The sequence below is a fragment of the Vipera berus genome, assembly GCF_964194415.1.
Source record: "Vipera berus genome assembly, chromosome: 13".
Lineage (NCBI taxonomy): Eukaryota > Metazoa > Chordata > Lepidosauria > Squamata > Viperidae > Vipera > Vipera berus.
This window is the reverse complement of record NC_138216.1, coordinates 1085818-1111613: the sequence shown is the minus strand read 5'-3', so window position 1 is coordinate 1111613 and position 25796 is coordinate 1085818. Positions and strand designations below refer to the sequence as shown.

The 25796-nt window shown below is 51.8% G+C and overlaps 2 protein-coding genes across 3 annotated transcripts in view; one reads left to right on the top strand and one right to left on the bottom strand.

Annotated features, from left to right (window-relative positions):
- Nucleotides 1–8051, top strand: part of LLGL1 (LLGL scribble cell polarity complex component 1) — a 30582-nt gene extending 22531 nt beyond the window's left edge. For both annotated transcript variants that reach the window (XM_081338135.1, XM_081338134.1), the window contains exons 16-23: nucleotides 103–256; nucleotides 493–776; nucleotides 1468–1732; nucleotides 2442–2556; nucleotides 3293–3387; nucleotides 3933–4056; nucleotides 4748–4827; nucleotides 5562–8051. In XM_081338135.1, the coding sequence (XP_081194261.1) occupies nucleotides 103–256; nucleotides 493–776; nucleotides 1468–1732; nucleotides 2442–2556; nucleotides 3293–3387; nucleotides 3933–4056; nucleotides 4748–4826 (1116 nt within the window). In that variant the 3' untranslated portion in view covers nucleotide 4827; nucleotides 5562–8051. The remainder of the gene's footprint in view (nucleotides 1–102; nucleotides 257–492; nucleotides 777–1467; nucleotides 1733–2441; nucleotides 2557–3292; nucleotides 3388–3932; nucleotides 4057–4747; nucleotides 4828–5561) is intronic.
- A 196-nt stretch (nucleotides 8052–8247) lies between these two features.
- FLII (FLII actin remodeling protein) lies at nucleotides 8248–25773 on the bottom strand. Its single transcript, XM_081338354.1, has 29 exons — nucleotides 25577–25773; nucleotides 23507–23617; nucleotides 22918–22989; nucleotides 22746–22826; nucleotides 22394–22479; nucleotides 21324–21485; nucleotides 20943–21046; nucleotides 20449–20624; nucleotides 19568–19725; nucleotides 19375–19459; nucleotides 18956–19103; nucleotides 18570–18703; nucleotides 18240–18452; nucleotides 17568–17747; nucleotides 16895–16977; nucleotides 16268–16342; nucleotides 16070–16153; nucleotides 15269–15440; nucleotides 14844–14948; nucleotides 14279–14659; nucleotides 13759–13898; nucleotides 13027–13270; nucleotides 12192–12346; nucleotides 11579–11639; nucleotides 11160–11288; nucleotides 10875–10981; nucleotides 10350–10455; nucleotides 10129–10194; nucleotides 8248–9565 (listed from the first exon to the last, which is right to left on the bottom strand). Exons 1-29 carry the CDS (start codon nucleotides 25637–25639, stop codon nucleotides 9431–9433), a joined length of 3816 nt encoding a protein of 1271 aa, XP_081194480.1. The 5' UTR covers nucleotides 25640–25773; the 3' UTR covers nucleotides 8248–9430.
- Nucleotides 25774–25796: the final 23 nt, after the last annotated feature.

Sequence of the window (25796 nt, the reverse complement as noted above, 5' to 3'; positions counted from 1 at the left end):
CACGGTCTCCTATCCTAGGGGTTGGCTGAGCACCTTGGTGGCTCTGCTGATAAGCAGCCCTGGATCTGGGTCTCGCCTCACCTGCTTCTCCCACCCCACCAGGTACAGGAAGCAAACGCCCACCTGGCTGAGCAACCTGGTCCCCATGAGGTGGAGATGGCGCCTGTCCAGCGACGGATTGAGCCTCGCTCAGCAGACGATTCCCTCTCTGGGGTTGTGCGTTGCCTCTACTTTGCAGATACCTTCCTCCGAGATGGTAAGGGAGGGACCCCGATGGAAGACAGGGACCCCAAAGGGAAAGCTGTCCTCCGCATTGTAGTTAGTGTGCATGGAGGGAGACGTGGCCTAATGTAGACTCCCGAGAAGAGTCCCAGGGATCTTGCCGGTTGTGAGTGATGGGAACTGTGGTGCATTGCTCGTAGAGGGGCTGGGAGATGCTGGTGGGCGGGGGAGACAGGCATCCCCTCAGTTTCTCCTCCTGTCTCTCCACAGCTGCACATCACGGACCCACCATGTGGGCCGGCACCAATTCGGGCTCCGTCTTCGCCTACGCCCTGGAAACCCCTTCCCAGGAGAAGTTTTCGGAGCGCTCGGTGGAGGCGGTCTTGGGCAAGGAGATCCAGCTTATGCACCGGGCGCCGGTGGTCTCGATAGCCGTCCTGGATGGCCGAGGGAACCCTCTGCCGGAACCCTACGAGGTCTCTCGGGACCTGGCCAAAGCCCCTGACCTGCAGGGCAGCCACTCGCTGCTCATTGCTTCCGAAGAGCAGTTCAAGGTAATCCCGAGCGAGGGGAGGGAGCCCTCTAGACCAGGGGTCACCAAGCGTGGCCACTTTAAGACTTGTGGAATTCTGGGAGTTGAAGTCCACAAGTCTTAAAGTGGCCATGGTTGGAGAGCCCTGCTCTAGACCTTCTGGGTGGTGACCCTTCCTCTGCTCGGTGGCCATTCCGGGTTTCCTTCCTGTTACCGTAGAGCATAAAAGGGCCCCGGGAGGGACTGGCCATTATTGGCTGCTCCAGAGTGAAGACAGGAAGCATCACCTTCCCTCTGAACGGGCTCTCCGCTAAAGGCAAGTCCTCCGCTTATGAACACAGATGGAGCCAGAATGCCCTTTGCTAAGCAAGGCAGTTGTTAAGCGAATCAGGCCTCACTTTATGACCTTTTTTGCCACGGCTGTTAAGCCAATCTGTGCAGTTATTCAGTGGCTCTCGTGGTCATTCGGTGACTCCAGCTTTCCTTGCTGACTTTGCTTGTCAGAAGATGGCTCCCATAGCGATTGCAAGACCCTTGGATGCTGCAACAGTCAAAGTACCTGCCAGTTGCCGAGACTATCAGTATCGTAGAATCATTTCCTTCTCAGCTGCACTGATTGTCCAGATCAAAGGCAGCTGCTGGTCACTGTGGCTGGACGTGCGAGGAAAGGAGGCCTTCTAAAACCGTCCTCTTCCTCCTCTGCCTCGCTGCAGGTCTTCACCCTCCCCAAAGTCAGCGCCAAAACCAAGTTCAAGCTGACCGCCCACGAGGGTTGCCGCGTCCGGAAAGTGGCCTTGATGAGCTTTGCCAGCGCCACCTGCGACGACTATGCGGAGAACGGGCTGGCCTGCCTCACCAATCTGGGCGACCTGCACGTCTTCACGGTGCCCAGCCTGAGGCCGCAGGTCCAGTACGACTGCATCCGCAAGGAGGACATCAGCGGCATCGCCTCCTGCGTCTTCACCAAGTACGGCCAAGGTGAGCGAGGGGCGGCAGGTGCCCGGGGGGAGGGGGGGAGGGAGGAACCTCTGAAGCCTTCTGCGGCAGCCTGGCAGCCCCGTCCAGCTCCGACAGGTTTAAAATGTCTGAAATGATGGGCAGAGCGAGAAGGAGATGCACAGAAAACAAACGGTGGCCCACCAGGAGAGGATTCCCACTGCAGATAATTCAGAGCTGGAAAACTCGGCCTCAAGAGGTGGTGGTGGGTTTAAGCTTACTTGTTTATCAAATTTCTTCACCTAATTGATGCTGAGCGGTTGACAAACAGCATCATAAAGCCACATAGAAACGTGATTAAAAGCACACGTAAAAATCAGGTGACAAACGAGGCTCAATCTTACAAGGTAAAAGTAAGAATTAAAGTCAAACTTGTAACGAATTGAGTTAAAAAACCCACAAGGCTCCAAGATGAACAGGGCAGTCCTCTTGAGCCACTGGCCGTTGAATGAAGACCAGGGAGGCTGCTGAAGGGAGAGAAGTTAATTAGCAGCTAAATTGAGCCTCCTTGGCTGGAAGAAGTTTATCTTTAAGGATCAGGGGCTGCCAGATGCAAAGTGCGCAAGGGTGGGGTTGTTGTTTCCATGGGGAACAGACTCTGCTTTTGCACTGCTGTGAATATTTGGGGCAGGGGGGGGGGGGAGAGGCAGAGAGACCTGCAAGTGGATCTCTTTTTACGTTCCCTTTCCAGGCTTCTATTTGATATCTCCGTCAGAATTCGAACGCTTCTCCTTGAGCACTAGAAACATCACCGAACCGCTGTGTGTGCTGGAGACGAGCCGCACCCATGACAGCATTTCCCCAGGGTGAGAGAACCCCCTTGGCATCGCCGTTGCTTTGCAAGTCCAGCTGAGCTTCTCGGGGGAACATTTTTCCTTTCAGTATATGATGGGGACCCCTTTGGGGCAGAAGAGACTCTGCCCCGGCAAAGGTGAACCCCAAAGGATGCTCCCTTGAAACCCCAGCCACATTTCCCACTATTTGTGTGCTGATCACGAGCTGGTGGTGCCCCCCAAATAGCTTTGCATTTAATACCCAAACTCAAAGAAACCGTGCTAGTAAATTGTTGTCCTTCAAAGTCCAACTAAGGGGGTGATTCACAAGCTGTAACCGGATGCATTTTGTAGAAGATTAAAAAAACAGACAGGATGGGGGCTGCCCCCCTTTGTGACGGCTGCAGTCCGCACCTGGAGGGCAATTCTGCAGGATGTGGGGTGGGAGCCATCCATGTTAGGACCCTAAAGTGGGAAGAGGCTTAAAGCCTGCTGTGTCCCACCTCGCAGCTTAAAGCGGGGAACTTCACAAGAAGTGGTCCAAAAAGTGGAATGGCGGCCGTGATGTGGGGTTTGCAGCCCTGCCTGCTTTGTAGCGTCACAGGGAATGCAATTCATGGCTGCTGTGTGCTTAAGATACTTGATGTATCAAGAGATCATCCTATTTGTTTATTGCTTTTTGACCCTGGAATGGAGATGGATGCGGGAGGCATAGAGAGAGGCATAGAGAGCAGATGGCAATTTAAGTGCCATTTCCTTTTTATTACAGAAATAACTTCACAGCAACACCAAAACTAAGCCAGGCCAACGGGACGCACATTTTACAAGGATCAGAGGCTAACCATTCCCCTGCAAGCAACGATCGTAAGGAAAACAGCTTTTCAGCTATTTGGGCAGACTGACAGGTCATCCGGTGTGTGACTTCCATGGCAATTGGGCGCAAGTTGTGTGCATGACTAAGGGTTGGTTTCAGAGCTGGTTCAGCCTTAGTTAGTTGGGCAGTCTGAAATCTCTGTAAACTCTTGGCTTTATCATAGCTTCTGATAAAATGAAATCTTGGCCTATTTATTTGTCTCAATAAAAGACACTCTCTGTAGCGGAGGGCTGAACTGGGGAGTTCTTGGTGCCCTCTAAAGTTGGGCCGTTTTGCTTGCAGATGTTTCCTTACTTGACTGGCTGACCTTGCGTATTTGTCTGTCTACCTGAGAAAAATCACTCTGTACAGTGTTGCATGTTTTTCTGTCTCAGAAAAACCCTTTAGTTTGCATCCATTAAATTCAGAAAGTTTGGAGGGAAGTTTTATAATGGATCCAGTCACAAAGAATTAAGTGTTTTAAAGACGGAGGAGGTTAGATTTGAATTCCGGATGTTTATGGCAATACTGCAGACTTCTGCTTTTCTGCCTTCAGGGTCTCCCGAAGACCCCCCAGCATTGTTTGCCTCAACACCGGTTGATTCCCCCGACAGCAGCATCGACACCCCCTTAAATACCACTGGAGATATTACAGTTGAAGAAGTGAAGGATTTCTTGGCGTAAGTCTCTGTCCTTTGATGGCAACCTGGACGCAAAAACATGCCTGCCACCTCTGCAGAGGGGCAATATTTACAGAATAACAGAGTTGGAAGGGACCTTGGGGGCCTTCTAGTCCAAGCACCTGCTCAGGCAGATTGGATGTCCAATCTCTTCTTTAAAAAGTTCCAGTGTTGGAGCATTCACAACTTCTGAAGGCAGCTTCTGTTCCACCGGTTAATTGTCCTCACTGTCAGGAAATTCCTCCTGAGTTCCAGGTTGCTTCTCTCCTTGATTAGTTTCCATCTGTTGCTTCTTGCCCTGCCCTCAGGTGCTTTGGAGAAGAGGTGGAGCCGTTCTTCTTTGGGGCAGCCCCTCAAATACTGGAAGACTGCTATCATGTTGCCCCTAATCCTTCTTTTCATTAAACTGGACATGCCCAGTTCCAGCAACATTCTTTATATGTTTTAGCCCTAACCATCTTTATTGCTCTTCTCTGTGCTCTTTCTAGAGCCTCAACATTTTTTAAATATTGAGCGCAGCATTCCAGGTGTGGCCTTACCGAGGCCTCATAAAGTGGTCCTAACACTTCAGGTCATCTGGAGTCCATCCCTGCGTTGGGGCAGCCCAGGACTGCCCTGGCTTGGCCTGAGGGCGGCTTGCAAGTGGGGTTCTGCTCTGCCTGGCACTCCTTGCTTCCCTTTCTCGTTCCAGGCCCTCCGAGGAAGCCGAGAGGAATCTGCGGAACATCAGTGAGGAGGAGGCCCGATCTCCAGGGATCCTCATCAAATGAGGCAGGTCCAGGGAAAGTGGCTGTTCCTTCCTTTAAGCGAGCGAGAGGGCTCAGGGGCGCCCGTGCGAGTTCTGGGCCAGGGCAGGAGGCATCTCGGGCCACCCAGGCTAGGAAGCCGGACATAGGGGTGTCTGTGGCAGCCGAACAAGCATTGCACAAAAGAAAGGATCTTCCTTTTACAGGCAGTCCTCGACTTACGACAGTTCATTTACTGTTCAAAGTTGCAACATCACTGAAAAAAGTGACTTGTGACAGTTTTTCACAGTTTCAACCCTCGCAGCCTCTCCATGGTCATGTGATCAGAATTCAGATGCTTGGTAGCTGACTCATTTATGACGGTCGGAGTGTCCCAGGGTCATGAGTTCACTTTTTGAGACCTTCTGACAAGCAAAATCAATGGGGAAGCCAGGTTCACTTAACGACCGGGTTACTAATTTAACAACCGCAGCGATTCACTTAACAACCGTGGCAAGAAAAGTCGTAAAATGGCCCAAAACTCACTTAACGAATGCTCCCGCTTAGCAACAGAAATTTTCCACTCGGTTGTGGTCGTAAGCCGAAGACAACCTGCATTGCAATGTGGAATCAAGTAGGAAAATAAATCGGGGTGCAGCGTCCTCCTCCAGTGCAACCAGAAAGGGAAGAGGAAAGACGGGCGCAGGGCGGAGCGTGGCCGGAGAGAGGGACTCGGTGCTCTGTCCAGCCCATTTTAAGGTCTGATCCTTTCCTTTGCAGGGACCCTGCACTGTCCCACCTGATGCTTGGAGCTTCGGGACCGAGACTTCTCGCCGTTCCTGCAACAAACTCTTGGTCCTACCTCTCCTCCTGCTCCTCCAGACACTTCCCTGTGTATTTTTTACAAGGACAAAAAGAGTTGCAATCTTTTTCTAACACGTGGCCGGCCTGGAAGTGGACAGGCAGCATCTCTTCCTCGGTACCTCTCCAAGTTTGCATTTTTGATAGATATATATGTCTATATGTTTAAAAAAAGAAAAGAGGAAAAAAACCCACAAAAATGTGCCAACGTCCCGGAGGAACCACTTTTGGAGCATCTGCTCTTCCATTGCACAGAGACTTGGGGACTTTAAACGTTTTCTTTTGAAGACAAAGCCACTGAGGGCAGGAGGAGGAGGAGGGGGGCCACCCCCAAGAAACTATTGGGATGTTTTGGCCCAGCTGGTCCTTGGATGGAGGGAAGGCGCTTTCGATGGACCGACGGACGGAGGGAGGGAGGGAGGGATTTTGCTGCGATGCAACGCTGGAGAGTTCCCTGGCCAGCCTCTTGCCCTCCGTGGGAATGGCTACCAGTGTTCAAGATTCTTCTGATCTTGCTTCAAACGTCCTCGCCCCTCTTCAGAACCCTCCATAGGTCTGGGCTGGGCTCCCTGAGAAACGTTGAACTGGATCCAATGAGAAATTAAGTATTTTCTGCTCAGAGGACACAAAGTGGGAACTTGGAGGCCAAGAACAGATGGGAAGAGAGGCCTTTTGTGATACTGATGGAAACCACCCTCCCTCTTTCTCCTCCTCCTCCTCCACCATCATTCCTTCTCCTCCCTCCCTCCCTCCCTTTTCATTTGGAGGAAACAGTTGAAGATTTTTTTTTCCCTTTTTTCCATTTCTTTGTTACACAGGATCGGGAATATTTATCCAAGCACAAAGCAAATTCTGTGAAACAGGAAGTCATAGGGCTGCAAGAAAATTATAGCAGCCCAAGAAAATACCCTGAAAGAAATGCCTTTCTGATATTGTTCAGGATGAGGGGTAAGAACATCCCCGAGTCATTCTGTTCATTTGCCTCTCCGATAATTTGATGGGCAGGCAGAAGTGATTTCTTCTTCTTAGTTGCCTGTGGGCCCAATTTGATTTTAAACAGTTTTGTAGATTTGGGGTTAATTAGCAATGCCAAAGTAGCTTCCTCTTTCCTTTCTGAAATTCCAATTTCCTGGGTTTTTGTGTGTGTGTGTTGGGGAGGGAAAATTAATTGGGCTTGGTACAGAGTTGATGTACTCTCTTAATCCCAGGAGATGATAAGATGGTAAATAAGTTTGGCTTATGTTTCTGTGCTTTTTTTCCCCTTTCAATCTGAGAAGGGACTCCCCAAGACTAGAAAGCAGAGGTTTTTTTGCAGCGCTGAAGACAAGGGTTTTGGGCCGGTCTGGATGCATTTAAGAATACAGGGTCTCCATTGAATGTCAGCAGCAAGCCTTCGGACCCCCGGGGGGGGGGGCTCTTCTCTTTATTTGGCCAGTTCTCACAAGGTGCCTCTGAGACACCACCCAGCTTCCCACATGTGAAATCCCGGCTTTGGCTGCCTGTGCTGAATGTGGCTGAGCCAGCTGGACTTTTGCCTGGTGATCGGGGAACCGCTTCGCAGCTGCAGCAGCAAACCCAGCGCTCTGCGGTGGCTGCTGACTCTCAGCCAAGGCACCTTGCACACTGCGACAAAAGCCCCCGTGTGTGCGTGGGGGGGGTGGTCCTCCCTGCCTTGGAAGTCCCTTGCTGGGATTTTTTCCAAGCCACAGACGGACTTTCCAAGAATGAGCTGCTTGTGCAACGTTGTGGCAAGGTGTTTTTGTGCACGCTGCTGAGATCTGGTCCCAAGAATGGTTCTTTGGCCCTCCTGTCAGAGCTCCCCCCCCCTCCTCCACGGCTGCCAGGCATCGTGGACCCCTTTCTCTGGGGGAGGGGAGATGGGTTCTCTTCTGCTTCACCTCCACGTTGTCCCGTTCAGGTGGGAAAATTTCTTGTGCCAAAAAAAAAATGCCTTTTCACACAGACCTGGAGCTCCGTATTCTTGCTGGGAAGGATTCCTTTTTCTCACATTGTTTTTGTGCCAAGAAAACTCCCCTGGGGGGGTTGGTAGGATTGGGAGGCTAAGAAGTGGGGCAAAACGCTTTTTAAAAGTCCCCCCTTTTTTACGTGAGAATTTGGCTCCCCAGGAATGAACTTTACAAGTCCACTTGGGTGGAACGGTACGATTTGATTCTTGCTCTGGGTCCGTGTGAATGCCTGACGGGTGTCTGCGTGGGTGGAGGGAGGTGTGCCATTGCGAGTCTTTTTTTTTGTTGTTGTGGTAGCCACTGAGGGAGGGTGGGCTAGTTTCCTTGTACTATGACCTCTTCAGATCCCCCCTTTTTTGGTCCAGGGGATGGATTTAGCATTATTTAGTAATTAATGCAGGTTTTTAATAAAGGAAGAATAAAGCATTTACTATCTAAAGCAGCCTCTCTCGTGTCTGGTTTCTCAGGGACCCTCTTTGCAAACAGAGGCAGAGAAAAGTATTGAAATACGGAAATTTTCCGACTACCAGCCAAGGAGGGAAAATGCCATTTATAGGATGGGAGGGAAATCACTAAAAATAGCGGGAGTGAACCAGGATTTGCTTATTGCTGTCAGAACAGAAGGACACCACAGTGGCCAACTTTGCAATCTTTATTGAGAAATTAAAAAGGAAGTTTGTGAAGCCCTGGAACGGACACCCCCTTCGCTGTGTTTGCGTTAGGCCAGACGCAACCCTGCACTTTGCTAGTTGAATGCCTGCCTGCGGCTGTAGCTGTTTGGAGTTGATGCCCGCCAGCCTCTGCCTTTGGCCATGCAATTGCTCCAGATGTTTGGCGGGCATCAAGTTGATCCAGGCTGGGTTTAAAATGGGTGGCACTTCTCCTGCTTTTTACAAGCTCTTCCAAGCGTTTCTTTCTGTGGCTTTTCTTCCCACCCTTTCCAAAAGTGGGGATCTAGGAAGGAGCTGACTGCAAAGCAGAAAATTGCAAGAGATCTGCTTTTCACAACCTAGTGCCTCATGAGGACTAGAAGCCAGCAGGGCACCACTTCTTTGTGATTTTTTTTTAAAAAAACTCTGTAATTCAGTGCAAAAAAAGAAGAACAGATCCAGGCATTCAACTGGAAGGCAATAAAAGACAGTTGTGCTTTTAGCAGCTGTACAATAAAAAAGAATTTTAGCCAGGGGTGGCTTTTAGGAGCACAAAAGCAGCTGCTGAAATTCTTCCTTCCCTGGGATGGAAGATGGGGGGGAATCTTATGCTCGCTTTCCAGGGCAGGGGGCCTCCCCGAGCCTCCCCCACCCCCTCGTGCTAGACCTCTCTGCTTCCGCTCCACGCTTAATTTGGAAAGTGCCAGAATCTCTGCAAACGTTTGCCGGAGACCCCCAGGCGGCGGGTGTGTGTGTGTGTGTGTGCGCTCCTGGGGCTCAGCCCACCCTGCACTCCAGAACAAGGCTGGGGGGCTGCAGCACCTGAGTGGGAGGGGGCTCGAGGGGGGAGGAACCAAGGCACCTCTGCTGTAAGAATGGCTAAGAGAGGGCCGGGCCTCTGAATGGCCACTTGGGGAGGAAAAGGGTAAGATGAGATTTGGCCGGCATTGGGAGCGGAAGCAAGGAGGTGGATTTGGGGGGGGGCAATTCAGCTCCCCCACCTCTCTCTGAGTAACGTTTCCTCCAATCCGCGGCTCGAAGAGAAGCGCGTTGCAGTGAAGGGCGGGGATGGGCCGCCCAGCGCTGGCACAAGACTACAAAGTCCATCCGTCAGGGGATCCCCGGTGGGGCCCCGCGGGCGGCAGAGAGTGAGGTCAGGCGTTGGCTGCCGTTAAGCCAGTGGCTTCCGGAAGGTGCTCCAGGCGTGGAAGCAGCGGGTGAAGGGAAGAGGCTCGTTGCCTTTGCGCACCAGCCGGAGTTTGCGGGGCCGGCCGGCGTCTTTGGACCGCATGTGCTGGATGTAGACCTGAAGAAGGAAGGAAGGAATAGAACAGAGCTGGAGGGGACCTCGGAGGTCTTCTAGTCCATCCCCCTGCTCAAGCAGGAGAACCTGTACCATCTCAGGCAAGTGACTGCGCAGCCTCCGTGATTTCGGGTGGCAACTTCTGTTCCACTGGTTGACTGTCCTCACTGTCAGGAGGTTTCTCCTTAATTCCAGGTTGGCCCAATCCCAGCAAAGGCAAAAGGTAGCTGAAAAGGGTCAACACCTGACCTGCAACTTCCTCAAATCCTTCAAATGTGAATTCCAGTTTCCAGCAAAACCCGTTGTAAAACGTGGCGTTGCCGAGCCGTGAAGTGCAGTCATATGACCGGGGGGGGGGGGCACTGTCAGAACTTTGAAACTGGGCCGTAACTCCCTGTTTTTTCAGGTAGGTCATAACTTCAATTGGTCGTAAATGAAGGACTATCTGTACATCTTGATGCTGCTAGAGTGGAGGAGGCCAGGAAATGCGAGAACTTTCCTCCCTGGCCAGCCAAACCCTGCTGAAGCCAAAGCAGGAGATGAACAGGGACCCTCCGGATGGTTACCTGGCAAGCTTTGAGGCTCAGCTTGATCTCGACCTGGCTGGTCTGCGTCCCCACCCACATGTAGACCTGGAACAGAGGGAGAGGGCACCGGGCAGTGGCTTCTTCTGCAGAGGAGGCCACCCCAGGGCTACCCAGGGAGACCTCTCCTCCTGGCCCCACCATCCGCTCGAGGGCACAGCCGGCCGAGGGTGGGTCCCGTCAGGCTCCTGCCCCAGACTGACCTCACAGCCATTGTCCAGCAACATGATGTCATCGTCGGCCAGATCGTCCTGGCAGAAATCAGAGCATTTTTCCGACACCGCGAAGTAGCCCTTCTCGTTGGAGCACCTGGGGGGGGAGAGGGGGGAGATAAAATCAGGGGAAAAAAATCTTTTGAGATGGACATTCGAGCAGAAGAGGGAAGAACGGACCCCCCCTCCCCCAGGAGCAAATTCAGTCTCTTTGAGAGCCAGTCTTGGATTCCGCTACAGACCGAGCGCTTGCCGGATGATGGCAAATTTGGAAAGAAGGAAGGCCGGCTCCTTCCGCTCTCCAGGAATTTATTTTTATGTATTAAATTTATACGCTGCCCATCTCACCGGTAAGGTGACTTTGGGCGGCTTACAAACAGCAGAAAGATAAATATAAAGCAAATAAAACTCAGAAAAGCTAGACAAAGAGATGGAGGCTTTTGGTTCTCGCTGAGGAACGAGGAGAGCCCTTGTCTTGGGGAAGAAGGGATCCACCCAGGGGACTCGCTGGCTCACCTGAAAAGACGGCAGAAGTTCATGTATTCGGCATCTCCATCGTAAGGTTTTTGGGTTCCAATCCCGACCCAAAAGAAATTCTCTGGTTCTTCTCCCTCGTTGATCACCTGCAAACCAAGGAGGAGGGGACCCAACTAGGTAACATCATCAGTGCTAAAAGGGGTCCTCGCTTCTAGCGCTGATGATGTTCCCTAGTTGGGTCAAGAAACGTACGCAAGAAAAGCACCAAGGACCCCTCATTTCAACCCCGAGCTACAAATATTCTCTTCTGTTTGTTCTCTTTACCTGTTTACTGTACGAGTCATCAAACATATGGTTCATGATATCTTCAGCCAGCTTGGCTTCATCGGGGTTGGCAGCTCGGCCGACCCAGGTGTACACGATGCCCTGGTTGTCGGAACTCTCAAAGGGAACCTGGAAGGAGAATTCTGGGAGTTGAAGTCCACAAGTCTTAAAAGTTGCAAAGGTCAGCCTTCTCCTGCCTGGCTTTCACTGGATGTGTTCAGGCTACGTGAATTTCGAGCTAGCACGGCCAGGGCTGGTATGGAAGAGTTAGAATTCTGGGGGCACCGATTTTGGGGGATTGGCACCCTAGAAAGAGGCCTTGAATTCCAACTGCCAAGCTGACTTTTCCAAAAGAGCATCGGATTAAAAAAAGAAAGAAAGCGACTGCCCAGTTTTCATCCATGGGTGGCTCAGATTACCTTCAAAATGAAGCAGAATTCAGAGTTCAGAAGGCTGGAGTCTGTATTCACCTGGATGCACCTGGAGAGGAAGGTGGGGAGACCCTCAGCACCCGCAGGGACAAAGGGGAAGAGCCGCAGGTGCCTTCCCTTGTCTGGGCTTGGGCTGATAGGTTGATTTGGGTTTGGGTAGTTGGGTTGACGGACTGGCACACGGCCAAAGGAGAGGGACCAAGGGAATTAATTTTGCTCACAAAGGAGGAGCTGGAATGTCAAGGAAGCCATCTTTGGCCAAAGGCTAGGCGTAGCCTGAGGATAACAGATTTGGCGTTTGGCTCTGGAACAAACCGTCTCTGAAGATGGTGGGAGGGGGTGGGTTTAGCAGGGGCTGGCCAACCCTTTCAGAAATGCTCAAACTGCATTTGAGGTGACAGCTCTCCAACTCTGGGTTCCAAGATCCAAACACTTGTGTAAACCCACTTGGGAGATCTCAGATTGCCAGGAGAGCAGGAATGGGAGAACTTCCCGAGTTCCTCCGCCAGCAGGACCTCAATCCCCCTCTGAGGCTCCAAAGGGTCTCAGCAAGCCCAGCGGTCCAGGACCCCAACCGTGCCCAGGGAAGGAAGCTCCTCACCTGGTGCAGAGCGCGCTGCCATTGGAGCGGATGTGGTAGAGGCTGGGCTGGAGATTCTCCTCCTTGGCTTTCCTCTTGCCCTTGTGGACGATGAACTTCCTCTTGAAGTGGGAGAGGAACTTGGGGTTCTCTTGCTGCTGCGTCATGCGCACAACCTGGAGGATTAGGGGAGGGGTGGGGGTGCAGAAATCTCAGCCATATTTGGAACGTGGGGAGATGAACCCACCCAGAATGGACCAGCCTGGCTGTGCAAATGGTCAAGGAGGAAGTGTGAACAAGGAATCGGACAGGTGTGGGGCTCCCTCGAGAAAGCAGAGGAAGCTTGAGCAGTACTGAAATCTCCATGAGGTTTTTTTTTAAGAACGGTCCTTCCCAGGCCAGACTAATCAGAGAACATTCCCCATTCTGGGTGGGGATTCTGGGAGTTGAAGTCCAGCACATCTGGGCAGGAATATTTTAGCATCCCTGCCTTCCTCTGGCCAAACATCTTGGGTCAATGATGCACAGATATGGAGGAAAGGATAATTTATTTCGGCTTAGCTCCTACAGCAGTGTTTCTCAAAGTTGGCTCCTTTAAGATGGGTGGACTTCAACTCTTAGAATTCCACCCATCTTAAAGGGGCCAAGTTTGAAAACATCAGTCTAGACCAGGGCTCTTCCAACTTGACCCTTTTATGACTTGTGGACTTCAACTCCCAGAATTCCTCAGCCAGCTTTGTCCACAAGTCATAAAAGGGCCAAATTGGAAGAGCACTGGTCTAGAACACTGCAGAGAAGATGGATGCACCCAGTTCCCCACTCTCCTTCCAAGCACAGGGGTGGTCTTCTGGCTCACCTCCAGCTTGCCTGGGAAAAGGTTTTCAAATTTCTTCTGGAGGCTGAAAGTGAAGGTCAGCCACCCCATGTTGGAGGCCTCACGGCCCTGCCAGAAATAAACCACACATTGGAAGTCTTCTTCTGGCTGCTTCTCTTCTTCCATCTCCTCCTTCTCTGCGTCGTCCTCCCCTTCAGCGCTCCCTTCCTCTCTCTTCTTCTTCTTCTCCTCCTCCTCTTCCTCTGTCTCCACAGGGATCCAGTACCTCTCAGGACAAAACCAAAGTTACTCGGTTACTTCTCCCCAGGCAGCCTTGGCAAAAAAGAGGCAACTTGAACAACCTCCTTCAGCACAAGGATCGTACAAAGCAGCTCTGATGGTGGAGACCTCGGAGAACGTCTGAGAACACCTCGAGGGAGGGTTGGCGTTGGGCAGGCATCTAAGCCTTGTCCAAAGGGCCCACGTGGGACTCAATAGGAAGGGCATCGCTTAGGGGTCGGGTCTCAGCAAAGAAAAGTGACCATCCATGAACAGAGGGTTGAATTTCAGCCCACCAGGAGGCAAGAGGGTCCCAGAGACTCCCACCGGAACGGGAGAGAAGCATTTCTGAGGAAGCATCTGTTCTCAACCCACTTCCCTACTCTGAGGAACACCATCCACTGCACTGATTTAGACAAAGGGAGTAATTAGGACAGAAAGACCTCCCAGGAACCAAGCTCACGGAGCACCTGGAAAGTTGGCGAGGCGACCTACCGGCAGAGAAAGACGTAGCAGTCCTGGGTGTAGAAGTGGCCAAATTCCTCTTCAGGCAGCCGGGTGAACTTCTTGTTCTCCAGGACGAAACCTTCCATGCCGTCCAGATCCTCATTCCATTCTTCCATCAGCTGCTCTGCCTGGGGGAGGGAAAGCAAAGACCCAAGTCACACAGGCGGCCTCCAAAGGAGACGAAGGAAGTGCAAAAATGGAAGGATGTTTTGGGTGGGGAAACGTTCCAGGCATCTCAAAGCAATGCTAGATCTAGCTCATAATGGTCACACCACCCAATGTTTGGAGGAGGGTTTCTCAATCTTCCGCAAGCTGAAGATGGGTGGACTTCAAGCCCAAGAATTCCCCAGCCAACTTTTCTGGCTGGTGGATTCTGAGAGTTGAGGTTCAGTCATCTTCAAGCTGTCCTGGTTGAGAAACGCTAGTTTGGAGAATGCTTAATCTACTTCCACACAAGGGAGCCAGAGTCGAGGGCCTAGCTTGGTTCTCTCCACCTTGTAGGACCTACCTCGCTCAGAGGCATCGGGGGCTGACGTGGCAGAAACAGGGCAGTCAAGTCAGCCTTGAGCTGGTCCTTCTTCTCAGCATCCTTCTGCACTTTTCCTGAGAGACCTTCAGGTTTATGGACCGCCTCAGCATTGCGGGTGTAGTCCACCTTCAGCACATCATCCCAGTTCTTGAATTTGGATTTGAAGACCTGGCACTCGGTGCCCTCCAGGTTCCGGATGACCATGGCATGCTTGGGGCGGTGAAGCATACTGCACAGCTCCTGGCCCAGCTTGAGAGCAGCTGCCCGCACCAGGCGTGGAGACTTCCGGCCAATCCAGATGAAGACGTCTGACCAGCAGTCCAGAAGGTAGACTGACTTGGTGTCTAGCAGGCTCTGGAGCTATCAAAGAAGACAAAAGTAGATGGTTGAGACTCAACTGGACCACCTGAAATCTCCTTTCAGGACCCTTGGAAGGTAGGAGAGGTCCAAAAACCAGGTTCTGGACTAGCTTTAATCAGAAACCATCCAGAACTTCTACTTTGCCCCCATCACCACCTTGCAGACATTGTCCCCAGAGTCCTACCAGCCTCATTTCGGGCAACAGGTCCACCGCTGGCCTTTTCTTGTGCTCCACAGACAGCCTGTAGTTGATCTGGGGCAGCTCCAAGTAGCCCAGTCCCAGGCCAACCTGCGCAGGAGGAGGAAAGGAGGAGAAGGAAGAGCATTTACACCGAGAAGGACGTAAGCAAAGCCCAGTTTGAGCCATCCTGGATGTGATCCAAGCCAACAGGACATCACTGATTTTCCCAAATCCCGCCTTCTCTCACCATCAACACCGTTGGGCATAAATGCCTCCAAAGACTAATGTAAGGTCTAGAGCAGGTAGATCTGAGTAGGAATAATGGAAGAAAGTAGCACATTTCTGGAAAATCCCTACAGAAACGAGTGGAGAAGCTGAAGCTTAAGATGTGTGATTCCAGCCTCTCTTTTTCTCTCCCCAACTCTCACCTTGTAGAGCTTGGGCCTGGGCGGCTTGAAGTCATCGGGGACGTTGGCGTGGATCTCTTCCACCTGCCCACCCAGGAGTTCCCAGAACTCCGGCGTCTCCTCGGTCTGAGTCAGCAGCAGGATTTCGGCCTTGCCCTTCCGCTCGTTCTTGTTGATCTTCTCGGCGAAGAGCCTGAGAAGAAGAGAGGGGATTTGGTGGGAGATGAGTCCAGGACCAGCAGAAGGGAGAGAGAACCTGAATCTCCTCAGATAAAGCTCCCTGCTTCCAACTGTAGGCCCAACCTCTGTGCCCAACGCTAGCAACCTTCAAAGCTCCATCTTTGGCACCGATGCTTTTACACAGCCAAGACTGATTTGTGAAGGAAAGAGACTGGCTGTGGTACCAGACCTCCCCCTCCCCACACAGACTGTTGTCCAGATTCCCAGGAGGGAGGAAGCGAATTCCAGAGGAGCAAGAGACAAAGCAGCTTAGATAGTGTGTGAGAAAGAGGGTGAAGCCTGTTCCTCCTTAACGGTTCCCAGAGTCTCCATTTTATGGTTCAAGTAGTCGGCTTCAGTTTGGCAAGATTTTAATCTATCAGCGAGTAACAATAAAGAAATCTGCTTGAAAAATCTCAACGTGTCTTTCTTGGTTTATGGAGCCTGACGTCACCACAAAGTTTCCGTCTGAGTCCATTTTTGGCGGGTGCTGGCAATAATGGCAAGGTAAAATAGTGATGTAGCTAATGTCAGTGCGCTTCTGCAGAACTCCTCCAGATGTTTCAGAGACCAGCCGTGCCACAACCTTCTTTTGGCACTCACCTGGCTTTGGTGGTACCATTGAGAGTAGCCTGGCTGCCCCTCCAGATGTAAATCTCAAGGCCGTGATCCAACAGGAAGACAAAGCTATAAGGGATGAAAGAAAAGGCAGAGCAATGGGTTTTTAAAAAATAGCCAGCAGCATTTTCCCACAGAGGCCTGAGCTTAAGAGTTCCAAAGAGGGCCGTGCTGCGTATTTACCGAGGATCCAAAGCGGTTGCTTTCAGAGGAACTGGCTCCAATTTGATATTCTTCTTTCCATAAACACGGTAAAGCCTGCATTGAAATTGCAGAAACAGCAGCTTTGTTATATCCATTTGGGAGGAGGGAGGCAGAGAAAGCAAGAAACTAATGTTGTGCAATTGATAATCTCTCTCTCTCTCTCTCTCTCCTCTTAAGACATTTGAAGAGGGCATTCGAAAACAAAAGGTTGAAATAATTACTGCAGCCTCCACAAATGATGGATTGGGGTTTGCAAGTTGCCATCAGAGAACTGGCAGGCTAGAAAATATAACCTGGAGACTTGCAAGCCAGCTGGGATAGAGACAAACCAGGATAGCAGGCAATTCCCACCCAAACTGCCGAGAGAGACACCAGTTGGGACCCAAGCCAAAGACACCCACTCTTTCCTGAAACTCCGCCATGTAATCCTAACTCATGGGGGCTGCAGGTGGAGGAAGAGCAGAAACGGCTAATGAGCCTGAGAAATAGTATTTTTGCACTAGCCGCTTCAGGGCCGTGCTGCTTTCCCCAACTCCCAAACGTAACCAGCAGCTTCATCCTGAGCACCTGGAGCAAAGCCTGATTTTGTGGATGCTTCAGGTTTACCTGGTGATATAATGGATGTCTTCCACAGTGTAGAATCCGCTCACTGTGCCCCCTTCAATGTAGGAGATCTCATGATCAAATACCTGCCAGAGCATGTCAAAAAAAAGGGGGTGTTTTTTCCCCAAAAGCGGAAACACAGAAATAATATTAAAGCAAACCGGCAACCATCGTGGATTAAACACGCAAGCCAGCTCATAACCCTGTTCTCTTCACAACAGCATATGAAATGTCTTTTCATGCTGAATCCCTTTGCTCTTATTTATCAATTTCTTTGGGCAATTTCCTGCAGGTTTTTTTTTAATCCCATTTATATCCCGCCCTTCTCCGAAGACTCAAGGCGGCTTACAATCTAAAGCACAAACCAATGTGCTTAGCAATAGCCTTCATTCTATGTATATGCCTGCTTATTAGGGCTTTCAGGGCCCCCCCAAGCGGCATTATTACAAAGTCAGCTTAATTGCCCCCAACAATCTGGGTCCTCATTTTACCTACCTCGGAAGGATGGAAGGCTGAGTCAACCTTGAGCCTGGTGGGACGCGAACCTGCACTAATGGCAGGCAGCTGGTGTTACTTAAGGAGGCATTAGCCCACTGCTCCACCAAGGCTCTGAAGTTCTAAAGGCCTGCAAAGATCTCCGGAACGGAAGCCCCCCCCCCCAGAGAAAGCTGGGTACCTGGCTGAACTCATCACTCTCGTCCCCCATCTCTTCTCGAATGCTCCGGCCCTCGGCCCCCAGGTAGTTGCGCAGGTTGACGGCGTGGATGGCCGAACAGGCCTTCTTGTCCAGGGAGGACTCCTGGCCGATCCAGTAATAGATCTCCCAGTTCAAGGAGCCACTGTCATCAAGGAAGGTCTGGAGAAGAGCCATTATTTGTTAGAGAGGGTTAGAGGCCTGTCTCGGTTCTCCCTCTACATCTGGGTCGGTATTTCTACGACTTAGGGCCATCATAGAGCCTTGTCCATCACAGATGGTCACAGAACACGACCAACCCAATTTTACGACCCTTTTTGTGGTGGTGATGGCTGCTTAGTACTCAAGGTTCAGTCACATGATCATCAGAAGTTTGAATCTGGGTCATAAGGAACCCAAGACAGGTCTGTCATAACTTCAAACAATTGTTAAACAACCAGTCATAAATTGAGGACTACCTCATCTAGCCTCGTTTCATGGGTTGTGGAGAGCAGATCATAGAGAAGAATCCTCAACCCATGAAACGAGGCTAGATGTGGGCTGTAGACTAGATATCTTGTCCAACTTTTGTAAAGTGGTTGAAGGACATTGCCATAAATCAGTCTCAGACCACAGCAACACATACGCACACACCGGCCTTTTGGTTGTTCCCACCTTCAGCACAATGTAGCAATCAGCTTCGTAGAACTTCCCGTGGAAAGTCTCGTCCACCAACATGGGCACAAAATTCTCAATCTGCCAGACGGTGACCCCTGGCAGCTGACCAACATCTTCTGTGAAGAACTCTGAATAGTTGAGCTGAGGTTTCTCCAAACTCTGGTCCCAGCGACGGGTCTTCAGGTCCGTGTATTTTAGGTCTCCGTTCTCCTAAAGGTGGAAAGAAGGAAGAGGAAGGGAAGGTGGTCTTCATTTAGCCCCCATTACAGCTTGCCTTTTCCTCCCCAGGCATGGGGGGGGGTCACTTGGAGACAAATCCAACCTTACCTCCATCTTCTTATTCTTCTCCTGGGCCACATCCGACATGCCTTTCAACACCTGCTTAGCTTGGTCGTCTTGGGCTGAATCTTTGCGTCTTCGCAAGCGCATTTTCCGTGCCAGGGGGTCTTTCGGGCTGCTCCCTGGGGGGAGAGTTTTAGAAAGCAAGAGATGGAGAAGTTCTAGTTCCCATCGAGAAGTAACAAGATCGGGAAGATGGTCCTAAGAGGACATGGTTCAGGGCGAGAGGGGTCGGACGTGTTTCTAGTTTACAAAGCAGAAGGAAGTTCTTGAGATGATCAGGTTGAAGGCAACAGTTTATCCTTCTATTGTGGCTATTTGCTGGGGAGGACAAGAAAACTACACACCTACACCCAAAGAGGTCCTAAGCTCACCTCCAGCTGCTGCTGCCACTGTGGCAGGAGATGCCCCAGCTAGCCGCAGCTGATTTTGCAAGGAGAAATCAATGTTGTACCACTCTGAAGTTCGGTCCACGGGCTTCGGGGGCATCACCAGATTGGGGTTCTCCCGGACATCCAAGATCTGCAAGCAGGGAAGAGGAACTCAGTCAGGAGCAGCGAAGACAAGCGGTTCTCCAGGGAGAACGTTCAGCTTGTTATCTGAGAACTGAAGACTCTCAATCACGACCCGCTTTCGCTCATTGTCCCTGATCTAGAACACAAATTGGAGACTTTCTCAAAACTAAAAAGGTTTTTTTTCCTTTTCACATTAGAGCTAATCCTTGACCCTCAACTGTTGCTCAAGGGGGAGCCTCTTCCTCCTTGCAGGATTCCTCTGCCCCCAAAATTCTCACCTCCACATCGGTCAGAAAATGCACCGCTTCCGGCAAGGTCACCAGGCGATTCTTGTTCAAAACCAGCTTCCTGAGTTTCACACACCTGTGGAAAGAGGAGGCTCAGAGGACTACGTCCAGCTTAAGTTGAGGTCCAGCCCGTCCAGAGCGCGATGGCCGCGCTACTTAGGGCGAGGAGCAAAATGCAACACACCTGCAAAGGCTTTCGGGGATGAGCTCCAGGTTGTTGTTGGCAGCCATAAATTCCTCCAGGTTGGCCAGCTTCCCGATGCCGGAGGGGATGCCATCGAAGTCCAGCTTGTTGGAATTCAAGTAGAGCTTCTTCAGTTTGGTGAGTTTGCAGATAGCAGACTGGAGGGAGAAGGGGTGGATGAAAAATTAATTTCAGGAAGGAAAGTAATCCCACTTCCTCATTTGGAAGCTGCTTTTCCACAAAACCGGGTGCAAATACATCCCTTGTGGCAAAACCAGTCAGAATCGTTTTTATAAACATTGAACAAAAGGGTCCGTGAATCGCAATGCAAAGGGAGAAAAATATTGATCTTTGGTTCCATATATCCCCTGTACTGTACTACATTAGTATTTTTCAAACCTGGCAACTTTAAGACCTGTGGACTTGAAATCCCAGCATGTGGCTGGGGAGCTCTGGGAGTTGAAGTCCACGCATCATAAAGATATCTTAAAGGTTCAGAAACCCTGGCCTGTCTCCTTATCCCTAGGAGGTTGGCAGTTCCTGAATGTCTCTGCTTTTTCTTGCCTGTAAAAGCAACGCCTCCAGCACACCTTCCCCATCTAACTAAGGAAGTTTGGATCCAGGTCATAAGTCCCCTTTTCAGGTAGATTATAACTTCAAGTGGTTGCTAAGTGATCCGTCATAAGTGGAGGGCTCGGTTGAGGAAACTCTGCTGCCTTGTTCTTAAGAGCAACCCAGTGGCTCCGTTCAGCCTGCAAGCTTTAATCCAACACGATGGTTTCATAATAAAACCATCCCTGTCTCCGCTCCTGTTGCTGGCCTGTCCTTAGCTGGTCTTCAGAGAAGCCCAAAGAACGTGGCCTCCAGGAAGGGGCACCCACCGTTAGGGAAGTGAGCTGGTTCCTGGACAGGTTGAGGGTCTCCAGTTCTGTCCACTGGTCGATGCAGAGAGACAGCTCTGAAATCTGGTTGGTGCTCAGGTTCAGACGCCGCAGGTTGGACAGAGTGTAGAGACATTCCGGAATCCGGCTCAGATCGTTGCAAGAGAGATCCACGTCTGTACAGGGCGAGGAGAGAAATATCAAGTTGCAAAAGGAAAGAGGTTCAGCGGGGGGGGGGGGGAGGGAAGAGGGCCAACTGGTCTTCCATCACTTCGGGTTCTGGGGTGCACAGTGCCCCGACTTGTGTTGCGGTCACAAGGCACTTCTTTCCCTTCTCGTAATTAGCCCCACAACGTCCTCCGAGGTTATTCTCTCCCAACGGATGGGAAGTACAGTTCCCACCACTGTCCACCCAGCTGGAGGCCTTTGGAGGAGGCAAATGGGGGAAAGGCTGGGGAAACGGAGGTGGGAGGTGGGGTGACCACAGCTGGTACCTGCCAGGCTGCTCAGCCCGTCTAAGCTCGTTGGCAGGTTGCTCTGGGTCCGCTGCGTATTCCGGAGATGGAGGGTTTGCAGAGCCGTCATGGCGGGGAGTTGCCTTCAGGCGGAAGAAGGACAGGGGAGAAGGGCTTAGAGGTAGCGCCGCCGGGTGCAGGAAAGCAAGCCAGGATTCTGCCCGGACCGGGCCTTCACCAAGCTTGCTAGCTGGACTCAGCCCAAGCTTTGCCTGTGCACTGAGGTCTCTCCTGATCCCCAGGGACTAGCGCCTTTAGAGTAAGTAAAGGAGAGACTTCCCTTTTGGCCAGTCTCTCCCCTTGCAACTCCCAGGGGAACAAGGATGGAAGAAAACCTGCAGAATTTCCCCCCCCCTTTACCTGAGCTGGGCGTGCATCAGAGGGTTATTGTTCAAAACCAAGGTCTGCAGGTGCACCAGGCGCCTCATTTGGGGGGGCAGGCTCTCCAGCTTGTTGTCGCTCAAATCCAGGTAAAGCAGGTCTGTCAGGTTGATGAAGAGCTGGTTGGGGATACTATCTATGCTGCAGGGGCAAAGCGGAGGGTGGGGGTGGGGCGGGAGAGAAAAGAGGGGCACGCCTTGTTTACACTGCCAGGTAGGCCCGGCCCGGTGCCAGCGCCTCGCCCGCTCGCCAGAGAGACACTTAAGCAGCCAGAGGTTCACACCCCTGGTTTCCGATGCAAGCAGCCATTCGTTCCCTCTTCCCCAAACGCCCTGGGGTGTCTCCCTGTGCGGAAGGCTGCACCCCGGGCCTGGAAGTGCCGCTCGCTCCTTCCAGGCGACGACGTGTCCTGGTGGAAGCTGCCATTTGCTCGCTGCCCGTTTGGGATGGCAGAAAGGCCGGACGGGCACTTGAGATGGAAGGAGAGGGAGCGGCAGAAAACTGTTTTGCATTCTGTTTTGGGCAACCCGTCATTATGGTTTGCTCTGATTGAAGCTTGGATTTGGACCAAGAAAGGAAGGGAACAGAGCAGACAATAAGTCCTTGACTTACGGCCGTAATCTGTAAAGCCCTGAATTTGGGTTATAAGTTGTTGTGGTGTCAGGTCAAGGCTTCAAGTGACTGGACCCAATCTTTTGCCATTTTCGGCAGCCGTTGTTAGGCAAATCCCACGGTTATTAAGCAAACACTCTGACACTAGCAAAGCTATTTTATTTAGTGGGCGTCATTGGTTGGAAACCAGACGTAAATCCGAATACTGGCAAAAAAACAACCAACTGAAAATTGCAGTCATGTGACCACAGGAGGCTGCAAACATCTGTGAGTTAGCCGCTAAGTGCCCAAAATCACGTGTTCATGTGACCATGGGGGTGAGTGTGGCTGTCATAACTTTGAAATCAGGTCAGAAGCAGTGTTTTGGGGGGTGGGGGGGAGGGACTCTGTCATAAGTTCATACAATCACTAAGCAAGTCGAGGTCTGGCTGTACTACCTGTTATGTTTGAGGTTGAGCACAAGGATATTCTTGGCGTTCTCCAGCTCCCGTGGACACTCGGTCAGCTGGTTGTAGCTGAGGTCCTGGGGAAAGAGAAAGGCAGGAAGGGGACATTAGAGACCACTGAAGCCTCACGTGGCCGGCGCTGCTGCTGTGGCTGCCAAACAGGCCACGTTTCTCAGAGACCCAAAGCGCAAAAATAACTGGCGCGCTTTGATTTAGATCAAATTTTCTCAAACTTGGTCAATGTAAGATACGTGGACTTCAACTCCCAGAATTCCCCAGCCAGCGTGCTTTAAGATACGTGGACTTCAACTCCCAGAATTCCCCGGCCAGAGCTGCCACCTACCAAGACGGAGAGGTCGTCCAGCTGGAAGATTTCATAAGGAATCCCGGAATTTTTCAGCGCATTGGCCCGGGCGACGATGGCCTGGGGGCAGCAGGAGAGAGAACAGGGGGTCAGACGCGCCTGGCCGCCATGCAGAGGGGCAAGAGGGGAGCTCTGGGTGCAGAGGACCTACCCGCAGGCAAGGGAGGCTGGAGAATTCTCCGTGGAGGGTGGTCAAGTTGTTGTGGCAGACAGAGAGGTGCTCCTATTGGGAAAGGCAAGCAAAAAGGAGTTGGGGGCTGCGTGATATTAAGGAGAGGGGTTGGAGGGCACCCTCCCCTCTGGTTGGCTTCATAGCTGTTATACACTGCTGACCAAACTAGCTGAGTTTGTGTACTGAGCCTAAATCTAATCGAGGAGGACCCGGGCTGGGGGTCTAGGAAGAAAGCAGGTGGAAGGGGAGAGATCTTTGAAGGGAAATCCTGCCCCCCCCCCAATCTTCCATCCTTCCTCTCTCACTAGCCCCTTTAAGCCTGAAGGATCCCGAGCCCCCCTCTTTGGGCACCTGAGTTTACCCTTAAAAGGGGTAAAGATAAAAGGGGAAGGTGGCAGGGTGTAATAATAACACTTGCAAAAAAATCAATTTTAACAATTAAGGGGGATTCAAGAAAAACCCTCCCCTGTTTCTGTGGCCCCACGTTTTTCCCCCTTTCCCCAGTTCCCATCCTCCCCAAAAATTCCCAGCGTCTCAGAGGGAGCAAAAGGAAACCCGGATCTCTCACCAGCTTGTGGAGGGCAGAAAGCTCCTCCGGCAGGTAGCAAAGGCCGGTCCGGTTCAGCTTCAGCCATCGCAGGCTGCTCATGGACTTCACGTGCTCTGGGAAGAAGCCGCCCTGCCGCGGGGAGAGGAAACACCCGGGGGGGGGCAGTTAGACTTGGAAGCCTGCTGGAGACGTTTCTGGCAAGGGACCGTGGGGATGTTGTGACCGTCGTAAGTGAGAGGACCAGGCATAAGCCATTTTTTTCAGCAACATCATAACTCTGAGTTGTTAAACAAATGGCTGTAAGATGAGGATCTATTCTATTCTATTCTGTACTTTATTCTGTATTTTATTCTACGTTCTATTTTTTATTTATTCTGTATTTTATTCCATGTTCTGTTCTATTTTATATTCCATTCTATATTTTATCTATATTCTATTCTACTCTACTCTCCTTCAAACAGGACCCCGATTAAAGGGTCTTTCCAACCAATGTCCATAAGATACAGGATCCTTCCAGGACTTTGCACTGACACCGCCCCCCTCTACCCTGAGATTCTCGGACCCTCTCACTGAACCTGCATTGAGAATAGAGAAGCACCATTTCAAGCAACCGTTTCTGTCTCAAGAAATTTACAGTCTGAAATGTTAGGAAGTGTGATCCGTTATCCAAGCAAGGCACTAGGAAGGAGCCACGGAGATCGAGTGTCCGAATGCCGGCCCCCATCTGCCCCCTTCCCCTCCCCGAGTGGCGTCACTATTTATAAGCAGGGTTGCAGTCACTTCAGAAGTATTCCAGACCTCGATTACATCTCCAGGCAAACATGCCTCCCCCCCCACCAAAAAATGTGGCTCACTGCTAATTATAATTCTAATATCAGCCCTGTAAACTCTGCAGGAGGAAGTGACTGGCAAGACTGGATAAATGGAAACATTAAGGAAGATGGGAAGGAACCCAGGTTAAGTTTAGCTCTAGGAAACACCAGGAACTTTTAAGTAAATAAATTGTGCAAGATTTCATAATATTTTCCGGTTAAACGGCAACAAGCTCACATATCTTATCTTCCATTGCGAATAATGATTAAATATGAGTTTTTCATTTTATGTAACCTTTCCGTGCCGCCTCTGCAACAATTCGCCAATATTTGCTTCTTTAACCAGAGCGTATATTTTCCCCTCCCCAAACGAAGGTGCTGCTGAGCTGGAAAGAGGAGGTGACCAGCCCCCCCCCCACCCCTTCCCTGGGCTCAGTTGACATTTGCAGCCCTGAGTCACAGAAGAAGCCAAAGACCAGACCTTAAATCCACCAAGAGCTGCCCGGAAATGCAGCCTGACTTCACAGGATCTGAACAAATCAATCCTTTTCTTCTATAACCAAAAATAACCTCTAGGAATAATCGGGGGGGGGGAATCTGGTCACCCCCTTCCCCCTACAAAAGGGCCTCTATTGGACATTCTGAAAAAGGATGCGAAGCCTCCAAGGACAGGAGCAGTCTACCCTACGGTGCAGGACGACGCAGGCAGCCGCCCCTCCAATCCGGCTCTGGGGATTTCCAGAAGGCTGGACTCCCAGAACTCCCAGAATTCCCCAGCCGGCACGAAGGCCACCCGCCCGGAAAGTCGCTGAGGTTGAGAAAGCCCGGGTGAGACCGGAAACGTCACTTGCCTCTTTCCAAAATCTAATAGATTCAATTGTATTTATTTAACCCACGGGAAAAGCCGGCTCGGCGAGCCAGAACCCGGGCAGGCTGCGGGGAGGGGCGGCACGGCCAAACTTTTCAGAAAGTTCAGAAGGGGGGGGGAGGGAGATCCGGGATTGCCCGGACCGACGGCGGTGGGGGTTCCTTCCTCCACGCCCCCTCCCCAGCCCGCTCCTTGCCACCCCGGAAAGAGGCTGCCAAGCTCGGCAAAGCGGGGCCGGGACCGCGACTCCCACCCTCCTGGCGGCGGGGGAGGATGGGCGTGGGAGTCGCCCCCCCCCGCAGGAGCCCGGCGTTCGCTCGGCTGCCCAGCCCGATCCAGCCCGGCCGGGAAGGGGCGGAAGCCAGGCGCCCGGCCCGGGGGCAGCCTTCTCCCCGGGGCCCGGCTCACCTTGAAGTCGTTGCCGCTGAGGTCGATGCCGCGGATGAAGGGCAGCACCCCGGTGGCGGCCATGGCCGGCGGGAGGGAGCGCCGAGCGGGGAAGCGCGGCCGGGGAGGCGGCGGCGGCGGCTCTTTCGGCGGAGGGAGGGAGGGAGGCGGGGCCTCGCGCGGCCACGCCCCCGTTAACCCCTTCCTCCCTCCATCCTTGGCCCAAGGGGTCCTCGACCTA